Source organism: Hydra vulgaris, chromosome 01 (genome assembly GCF_038396675.1).
Source record: "Hydra vulgaris chromosome 01, alternate assembly HydraT2T_AEP".
NCBI classification, from domain to species: Eukaryota; Metazoa; Cnidaria; class Hydrozoa; order Anthoathecata; family Hydridae; genus Hydra; species Hydra vulgaris.
Window position 1 is genome coordinate 66790282 of NC_088920.1, and position 11467 is coordinate 66801748.

At 27.0% G+C, this 11467-nt stretch overlaps 1 protein-coding gene and 1 long non-coding RNA gene across 2 annotated transcripts; both read right to left on the minus strand.

Annotated features, from left to right (window-relative positions):
• Window positions 1–3503: 3503 nt before the first annotated feature.
• Window positions 3504–4583, minus strand: LOC136074649 (uncharacterized). The gene has a single exon (XM_065786988.1). It carries the CDS (start codon window positions 4581–4583, stop codon window positions 3504–3506), a length of 1080 nt encoding a protein of 359 aa, XP_065643060.1.
• Window positions 4584–8245: 3662 nt separating this feature from the next.
• Window positions 8246–11025, minus strand: LOC136074951 (uncharacterized). Its single transcript, XR_010635589.1, has 2 exons — window positions 10514–11025; window positions 8246–8548 (listed from the first exon to the last, which is right to left on the minus strand). It is a non-coding gene; the product is annotated as an uncharacterized LOC136074951 (long non-coding RNA).
• Window positions 11026–11467: the final 442 nt, after the last annotated feature.

The window sequence follows — 11467 nt, forward strand, 5'->3', positions numbered from 1 at the left end:
TCTAAATATAAACACAAAAATAAATACCTCTTAAAAAATTAGAAAATCAAATGACCAAATTAAATTATCCCCATTCCAAAGAAATTTATTTAATAATTACTTTCTGTAACTTCCCGTTAACCAAAAAAATATAGTAATTTAAAAAAAAATTATTTTTATTTTTAGTTATAATAATTTATAACTTCCTGTAAAATAATTTTTTCTATAAATTGAATTTTTTTAAAATTTAGTAACTCTTCCTGATGATCCAGCAATGGTGAAACTTAAAGTTGAAGAAAAAAGTTATATAAGTGTTTTTTAATAATTTACACACACACACACACACACACACACACACACACACACACACACACACACACACACACACACACACACACACACACACACATACAGATATACATATATATATATATATATATATATATATATATATATATATATATATATATATATATATATATATATATATATATATATATATATATATATACATATATATATATATTATGTTACTAACAAATAAAAATATTATGTTACTAACATATAACAATATTATGCTCTCTTCTTTAAGAATATTGAGCACTATAAATATATATATATATATATATATATATATATATATATATATATATATATATATATATATATATATATATATATATATATATATATATATATATATAGCCACATCGGAAAAGAGCACCATAGCAACAGGTTATAAAAGTTTAATGATTAAGATTTTCTTTTAACCCTGCAAAAAAAATTGAATCCTCATATAAGCAAAAAATACCAAAAAGATAAAAGGTTCATCTTGCTGAATAAATTTAAATTAAAAAATTTCTACGCTCAAAAATATTTTAAAAAAGGTTTAAAAATTGTAAACAAAAACACTAAAGTTGCTTTAGCTGAAAGTAGATATTATTCACAATCAGAGGTCTTGCATTTTATTTGAAAAATTTCTTCGTACAGCTACAAATTATTTTCAATATAATTTCATGAAAAAACTAGTTAAAAACCTATTTAATTATCTAAAATTGAACAAGCTACTCGTTGTCAATGATTAGTTTTTATAACGCTGTTACCGTAGCCATTTTTAAAAATTCTTCAATATATGTAATTCCACTGCGCATGCGTATAATAACTTTCCTCCTGCAAACGACCGTGTTGGGTATTCTTTACATATTTCAACAAAAAATTAAAATAATAAAGACCCACAAGCAATAAATGCACACCTTTTAGTCAAATTTAAAGTCAATTAGTGATTTGTTCATTTTTTTAAAAAGTTATAAAACGCTCAAGTTGTTATACATTACTTTTGTGAAACGACAAAAGCAGATGTTTTTCCGAGTTAGTCTTTTGAGCTTGTGTATAACTTATTTTTAGCTTTTACTTCTCTCAACTACGATCCAAAATATTCACTAAATACAAAGAACAAAATCATTTTTAGGTTAATATTGTGTATTATTTTTGTCGAGTGTTTTAAGAAACAAAGGTTTTTTATGTGTAAAGATACAAAGACAATTTTAGGGGGCGGATGTGAGAGGGAAGGGGTGTTCTTCCCCCACAAAGAAGGTGATTTTCAAGTTATAGTTGGTTTTTTGACAAATTTAGTTGGCTAGTAGGGTATTTGACACAGTCCAGTCTAGTGAATTTTAGTTTTTAAGGACCTTTTTTTATTTTTTTTTATTAAAGAAACCATTTGTTACTTTTTATTTTTTTATTTATTGATTTTTTAACTTATTGATTTATAAAGTCAAAAGTGCCCTAGCAAGGTTGTGGCGAGTGAGATTAAAGTCTTATAAGCACTTATTTAAACATAGCGGTGGAATTTATGACCTTGTATTCATTAGCTCTTCATTTTTATTGCATACCATATTTTTAAGTTGTTCAAATTTACCAAAAACTTCTTTTTTTTTTGTCTTTCATTCACGGTCGTTTAAAAACGGCAAGTTATTATACACAAGTTATTATATTTTAATGATGGCTACGGTCTTTAGTTACGAAAATATTTATTTAATAACAACCATATATTTATAATTTTAGGTATTTAAAAATATCTAAATCTTATTCTTGGAACAAAATTATTATTAGGATTAATCAGGTTATAGATAATAAAATGAAAATAATAAGAAGGAAAACGTCTAAGTATATAAAAATATGTTTTTTATGCAATCATTATGTATTTGTACAAATAGACAATTGTCTAAAGTAGGGGTGATCGCCGTAAACAAAAATTTACAAAAATTTCGAATTTTTATCTTCCGTATTTCAAGTTGCTATTGCGGAAGTTGTAGGGGAGATGGGGGCGCATTGATCGCCGTAGCAGTGTTTTGAAACTTGCGCAAAACCTGAAAGAGATGTAAAAACTTATTAACTACGAAACACATGTAGAACTATCTGGCTTCTGGAATATATAAATATTTTAATTTAAAAAAATGATAAACATAAATAATTTTAACTTTTAAACAACCCTCTCAACAGATCAATGTACCCCAAACTATGGGGTACTATGATCTCCGACTTGGGGCACATTGATCTTATATGCGTAATATTATCTAAACGTTTAACACTTCTATAACTAAATCTTGTAAATAATTTAGTCAAAGGGTAATATTGTATAACATATAATACATCTAAATTTTTTAATTATTTTTTAAATATAGCAGTTAAACCCACTAGTATAATTTTTAATTAAAAAATGTATAAATCACAGCAGCTATAAGCTACCCGCTTTATATACGTTTAAAACTTTACAACAACTTGAAATTTATAAGAACTGAAATATAAAGACTGAAATAAGAATACAACTTTTAAGTTTACAAAACTTGTTAAAAGTACAATATTTTGATTAAGAATATTTCATCATTTGTGAAAGTCAAGTTGTGAAGCAGCTTTTGGTTTACATTGTTTTTTACTCCTAAGCAAGTAATTCTTAGTTTCTTTCTTATCTTTTGTGGAGACTTTTTGTTGATTTTTGGTTTGCTTCAAAATTTTCTTTTCTTTTGACAAACGAATTTCATTTCTGAAAGGAGTATCAGTCAAGATCCTTGTTTTTAAATGCCTACTTTTAACTTTTTTTTTTCTGGCAGATGCTTTTGGGTAAGGTTTTAAAACCTCAGGTGAGATTATAGAAGCAACACTTGTTGACACTTTGTTTAAAATACTTGTTTCAATATTTACTATAGTTATTTCAGACTCTATGTGATTAACATGTGCTGGTATCATTTCAGATTCCATGTTGTTGACAGGAGTGATAGTAACTGTATCTGGAGCAGCTCTATCTGTAACTGATGATGGTAAATATTCGTCATCTTTGAAAAATTCAGAATTGAATGGCTCAATGCCAGCTACTCTAAATCCTGTCTGTATATTAGATGGTGAGAAAGCTTTTGTATACGGTTCTCGAACTATTGAAACAATATCATAAATGGTCATTGGTCTTGAAACCATCCAATTATCACATGCATAATGTGATAATTGGATGGTTTCAAACCATCCAATTATCACATTATGCATGTGATAATTGGATGGTTTGAAACCATCCAATTATCACATGCAGAATTGTAAAACCTTTTCAATGGTCCAAAAACAGTTCTATCTAATGGCTGCAATTTATGGCTGCAATGGGGAGGAAAACTTATCATTGTAATTCCGTGTTGAATTGCAAGCTCCAAGCCTTTAACAGAAATATGACTTTCATGACTGTCGAGAAGTAACAAAACTGGAGATTCCTGAGAACAGTTTGAATATTTAACAAAATGTTTAATCCATTCTATGAAAATTTCTGAGTTCATCCAACCAGAAGGATTTGCAAATCCCACACATCCAGGAGGTCCTTCCTTAATCATGTAATCATGAAACTTTACCCTAGGAAAAATAAATAATGGAGGAATGGAATTTCCAATAGCATTAGAGGCACAACATGCAGTTACCAATGTTCCTCGTTCTGCAGATGTGATTCTTCCAACTTGTTTGCTTCCTCTACCTGCTAAAACCTTTACCGGCTTTTGAACGGTTGTTAAACCAGTTTCATCAACATTATATATACAGTTAGGATTATATTTATATCGATTTCTTACCGTTTTAAGATTTTGAAAAAACTCTCTTACAGTGTGTTTGTTAAAAGCTGTTGATCGAGCGAAGCTCGTTGCTTCAGGTGTTCGTAGAGACAACTCTGGTTGTCTTTTCATAAAACCTTGCAACCAATCAATGCCTGCAATTTTATTTTTGATCCATGATGATGGGCATATCTTATTGTTTTTTAAAGCAAATTCATATGCCAATAATCGCGTTGACCTAGTTGAAAGGCCATAGTTCATTTTTGATGCAATCAGTAAATAACTTGATAAACTTTTTTCATCTTCTGCTGTAAAAACTTGTCTATTGTTGTAGTTAGGCTTGAAAGCTTCATTTGGATTAAGCCTCTTTTTACGACAATATCTTTTTAAAGTCATTCTATCTATGTTAAACTGACGTGCTACAACATTCAGTTGTGTTCCTTCTAAAACTTTATTAACAGCTACTTTCATTGTTTCACTTGGTATAGCAACTTTATTTGTTTTTTTAATTCTATTTCTAACCATTTTAAGATCTGTAAAAAAATATATCAATAAAAACATATGTTTTTAATAAATGCTAATATTTAACATAATAATATTATGTTAAATATTTTTTAATTATTATGTTAAATATTATTCTTTTGATATTATAAAATAATAGTATTATTATTACTAGCTTATAACATAAGTAGATTTAAAAAATGAAATGCTAAAAGCTATTGTTTGTTTATATATAGTTTTTTTTTTAATTATAAATACAATTCCATTCGTTTAACTGTATTGCTTATAAACAAAAACATGGGGCACTTCGTCTTCTATGGGGCACTTTGATCCTCCGATCAATGGGCCCCGCATAGTCAAAGATCAATGTACCCCAATAGGTATAGGTAACATATTGATAGCAATATCTACTGTATAAATTGCAGCCAAATAAAAATTATATATTATATTATACACCTAACACTTACAAATTTAAAATAAAATTGTTGTTAACCCATACAGACATCTAAATAAAAATATATTTGAATTATAGTACGATTTAAAAAAATCACTTTTTATGACGAAAAACAATATTTTCTTTATTTTTTTTGACGCTGATAACCTTATGAAAAAATATTACGAATAATCAATTAGGGAAGCATAATGGTTAATTAAATTGCAACCTCACTTCTAGTAAGGCAAAAATGAACGAGTAAAAGCCAAAAGATCATACTGCCCCGGCGATCAATGCGCCCCCATCTCCCCTACCTGTGCAAATTCATCTTCCGTAACGCATTATACGAAAAAAATTATATTAATTAAATATAAAAAATTAATATTAATTCCGTAATAACCCTTTACGGAAAGAAACTTGTGAAACAAATCTATATATATATATATATATATATAATATATATATATATATATATATATATATATATATATATATATATATATATATATATATATATATATATATATATATATATATATATATATATATATAGAGAGAGAGAGAGAGAGGAGAGATAGAGAGAGAGTGAGAGAGAGAGAGAGAGAGAGAGAGAGAGAGAGAGAGAGAGAGAGAGAAAGGAGAGAGAGAGAGAGAGAGAGAAAGAGAGAGAGAGAGAGAGAGAGAGAGACCTAGAAAGGTTAAGAAAGTTAGGATGCAGGTGGGGTTGAAACAGAAATTAAAGGGGCCTAACGCAGCTAAAATTTAAATAAAAAAAACTGAAACTTTTAGTTAGCTTTGAGGGAAAGGGCAACGCTTCCTCTGTCTCTATGCCAGTGTTTATATATACTTATATTTATCAAGTACCGACTTTGGTTAACTTCCAAAAATGTTTCAACAAATATTGGAAAAGTTTTTAAAATTTTTTTAAAATTAGTTGACATACATTTCCCTCCCTCTAATAAATTACACAAAATTTTAACAGAAACACTAATAAGGTAAGTATAGCTTTACAGAAAATATTGAAAGAGTTATAAAAGGTCATAATTTTGCATTGATTAATAAAAATGAATTTCTCAACATACAAAAAATACTGAAAATTTTAACTGCAAGCAAAAAATTGACTGCCCTATGAATAGCAATTGCTTATCAAATATTTTTTACAAATGCATTGTTTCTTCACAAAACATCCCTGATAAACAATATATTGGCTTAACCGAGGGCAAATGGAAAAAACGTTATGCCAACCACAAACAATCTCATATATATAAACAATGTAAATATATATATATATATATATATATATATATATATATATATATATATATATATATATATATATATATATATATATATATATATATATATATATATATATAAAATATGATTCCCAACATTTTAAAAGTTAAAGAATATAAAAATAAAATAATGCAATTGTATTTAGTCTTTGTGCAAATATATATTCAGTTTTTGACAAAAAAAATTCTACTACTGTCGGTTTAAGCAGTCATTCCATAACCAGTATTCACGTTGAAGTCTACAAAAAATACTGTATAAGCATTGCTTACATATTTTATAAATTATTTTGAATTTTAAATTTTCTGAACCTTGTATAGTATTATTGTATTTTACTTCATTACGTTTTATGATAACAGTTAAACAATGGTCATTCTCCTTGATTTAGCCATGATATATCAAAGGAAGCTATCCAGCGATTTTATTAAATATGAAATGATCAGATAGTGACCATAGATATAATAACTACATTTGAAGTTCAAAATTGTTGCAATAAATGTTGGAGTCAATAACACTTTCTGCCCTTGTTTCAAAAATAAAAGAAGATATAATTTCAACAGCTAAAAACATTTATTAGTGAGCAGCAAAGTTACCCGAAAAATGACGTCAAGCAAAAAAAAACATATTAATCAATAGCTTTTAGAAAGAAAGTTTTTTTATTTCACTTAATGTACACAAAATTATAAACTTAAATATTTTTGAACTTAATTAAGTTGTGGAAGGTACAGATTAATAAAAGGTTGGAAAAGGAATTTTAACCATAATTTAATTTCAATCTTAACTTTTTTGTCTATTGCAGTATTACTAAAGTATTATTCTTATGTATGTCATGTAAAGTATTATTCTTAAATTATTAGGTTAATAGCTATTTAGAAAAGCAAAAAAAATTTTGTTGACTTACTACTTAATATCGTCGCGCCCTAGATTAGGTTCCCATTAATTTAAAAATAATTTTAACTTGTAAGGCCTCTAATATCAAGTTATAAATAGCCTACGACCCATTCGCTACCACAGTGACTAATAAAATTAAAAAATAATAAATAAGAATTTGAGAGATTACGTCATAACTTATTAATAAAAAGTAAGATACACGTAAGGAGGAAATCCCCTCACATATATGAAAATATATGAAAAATTTAAAAAGAGTTTTTTTTAAGCTAAGTTTATCATTGATTCACAATTTTAAAACTGAATTTAAACTTAAATTTATTATAGGTCTTTTAGAAAAATACTTTATTGAAACATAAACACTTTGATTTTTATAAAATTTCTGGGACATAGCAAAAACTTTAAGGCAAATTGAAGTTATTCTTAAAACTAGGTATCATTGGAAAGGTCTTTAATTCAGTATTTTGAAAATTATCGAAATCGAACAATTCTACAAAATGTTATGGAATTTCGAGTATCAAATTTTTGATATTTTGATTTCTTGAAAAAACTGTGATCAAATTTCTTTTAACTTAAAACGTCATAACTTGGTCAATTCTGATTGAAATAGATACAACTTTGTATCAAAAGGTATGTCTAACAAAGGGCATTATGTATATACAAAGGGTGTATGAAGGGTGCTAGAGGGGTGTCTACAAAACCCTTTATTATATTGAAAAATTTAGGTTTTTTAAAAGAAAGTATTATTATTTAATTGAAATTTATAATTTTTATTTGTATTTTTTAATATATTCTAACAGGGTACCATCAAATATGATTTGGATACTTTAGGTTGATAGATTAGAAATCCGTTTGGTTTCGGGCACCCTCTGACCTAATATCAAGATTATTACTTAGTATCTTAATATCTAAATGCATGCAGTTTAGCATCAAAAGAAAGTAAAATTTTAGAGATAAATGCATGAAAAGGGTACAAGAAGGTATTATTTGGAAGCTCTACACCCCTCGCACCTTGGGTAGGGTGGGTTAAAGCTCAAGTATTATTTTTTTGTAATAATAAATACTATACATATAAAACACAAATTTTTCATACAAAAATCAAACTCAACTATATACCAAAATTAATATACAAAAAGATTTTATACAAATATCAACTTAATAAATATATCCATACACACTATACTAAGTATATATAGATTCAGCTAAGTAAATCTATATAAACTTGTTGATAAGTATATGTATAGTTGTTAATAACTACATTCCTGAATCTTCTGCAGGTCTTTATCTTTATTCTGGTCCCATATGTGGAAGGCCCTTTTTGATTTAGGCCCAGGGTGGCATCGGCGCCAAACCAAGAAATCACTTCTAGACAAGCCTATTTTTAAAAAAGAAAAAGTTAAATGAGTGTTTGAAAATGAAAAACAAAAACTAAAACACAGTAAAAAAATTACAGAGGAGATCTTGGTTTTCATATTGGGCGCCAGATGGCAGTGATGATGAGGATGAAGCTGTTAAATTTAATTTTTTAAATTTTTAATATGAAATAAGTTTAAAAAAAATTACAAAAAATAGTGCTAACCTATTTATAATTTTTCTTTAAACAAAGAAATAAATTACTTGTCTGCAGTAAATACTCTCCTGCAGCTTAATGAATAAAAAGTATAATTTTATTTTAGCTCAGTTTACCATTTATTACAATTTATCATACACACACACACACACACACACACACACACACACACACACACACACACACACACACACACACACACACACACACACACACACACACACGCACACACACAAACGCAGTATTTATGACAATAATAAAAATCCTACCAAGAATTTCCTTTCTTTTAGTTAAAAAAAATAATTTGAAATTATTTTTATTTAGTAAAAAACCATTTAAAAAAAGAAATTTACAACATCATTAAGATATATATCTACCAAGTTCCTCCCTAATATATTAAAAAGTTCCTCCTTAATATTTTAATTGTTTCTCTCTAAATTTGTTTAGTTACGTCTCATTCGCTATAACCTGCAGATGTTGACGGTTCACTAGTTAAAGAAGATAAAACATTCATATTGGTATATGAAACATCTGAGGAGCGTGATGATAATACAATATTAGGCAAACTTAATATATGGCTTCAAAAAGGTTTAATGTAAAAGTCAAAAAAAAGCTTACTATTCTCAGCCCTGTTAAATTTTTTAGCCCAATTCAATGATTTATTTATGAGACTCCTAACCTGATTTTTACAGGTTTTTATCTTAAAATGTTTAGTGACTTGTTGAGATGCTTTGAAAAACGAATCACTATTATTTGTAAATAATAAAATAATATGTCCATTTCTACAAACTGTATCACACTCTGTATTAGATTCTATTTTATTTTGTTTTATTTGTGATAGTTTAAAATTAGTACTTAAATACTGCATTCACAATAAAACACAAACTTCGTTTTTTACCCCATGATAGTTAGAAAAAAAAAATTTTTATAAATAAAAAAAGAATATATTTAAATAATGGTAAATATAATGGCATTACAAATGCTAACTACATTACAACTATTTAGTACAATTAAATTATCTATATCCAACATCATTATTGCTAATTGGGGTATAGTATTAATAGCACATACCTATTAATACTGAAATTTTTAAATTAATCAAACATCAGATTGTTATATATCATTGGAAAGACCTTGAAAACAGTATTTAAAAGGTGAAAAAAGTTATCAAAATTGAACAATTCTACAAAAAGTTATAGCATTTTAAGTACCAAATTTTTGATTTATGGATTTGTTGAAGAAACCGTGACCAAATTTTAAGTTTTTCTTAACTTAAAATGTTATAACTTTGTCAAATTCTTTATCAAAATTCATAATACTTGGTATCAAAAGAAAAGTCTTAAAAAGGAGATTAAGGATACATAAAAAATGTATGCAGGGCGTATATAACACCCTTAAATATATAAAAAATCTTGGTTTTTTTAAATAAAATTTGTATTTTTTGTTGAAGTTGTGAATTTTTTTTTACATTTTTTATATTTTATATATTTTATATATACTATTCAATATTATTTTATAGCATAATATACATTTAAACATTATAAATGTTCAAATGTTTATTATGATACAACCTCCCCCTACTACCCGTGCTCCCCCTACTACCCGTGCTTATAGCAGAACTCAAGTCAAAAATAGGTACCTATTTTGGGTGAGTTAGTAGGGTGTCTGGGGGGCTTTTATTTCATTAAATTTGGCAGGTAGCAAGAAAAAAGGTTTTTGTTGATGTCTGATTATATTAGAAAAAAGTCTCAGCATTCTTCCAATACATACCTGATGCCCAAACAAAAAGGAAGTTTTAAGCAACAACAATTTTGTTATAAACGAAATTTTTCAAAAAATATTTCCGTGCAGAATTAAAGTTAAACTATTCTAGAACTCAAAAAAAATCTATGTTGATAAAAATTTCTAATAAACACTCAGCAAAACACGTTCATATCATGTCACTCAAAGCGTGGCACATAATTTTGACGAAGAAAACGGTTCCGTAAGATCGGATTTACGCGGGCCTATTATAATAAAGTTAACAAAAACAATAAAAGTTCATTTTCGGAAAACAATAGGATTATCAGTAGGCTTAACATTTCTTATTAGCACTGATCTCAAAATATAACTGGATAGCTGGATTCTATTGTTTTTTCCGAAAAAAGTGGAAGCCAAAATTGGCCTCCCAAGATGGCGGCGATTTTGGTTCCTAGCGGTGAAACCGATATACATTTTAAATGGCTTTATCAAACTTCGAAAAAAAATTATTAAATAAGCTTATAAATTTGTTAAATATAAAAGAAAACAAATGAATTTTATAAGTATTAGAGAAAAAAAAAGAAATTATTTTTTTGCATAATTGAATTTATTAAATGGCATTTACAAATTTAATTAAGTCTTAAGTATAATTTATGTGCCTTTAGTTCTTAGTTACCCAACGCTGTATGCTAGAAGGTTAATAACATAACAGCATGATAAACGGCAATCATTTCTACCTACAATTTTATATTTTTTGTAGCAGCATGCCATTTTGTGCTGACAGTATAAAAAAACTCAGGGGTTCCTTCTAGAATTATATTATACTTGAAATCTATTATTGTATAAACTATTTGAACAAAATATTCTAAAGTGTCACTTTTACTGGTAAAAAAAATCCAGGTCTGAATTATAGTCATTTATAACAACTTTTAAAACAAATAAAAAGTAAATAATAGTTTCTTATAGTTTGAAGGATAATCACTC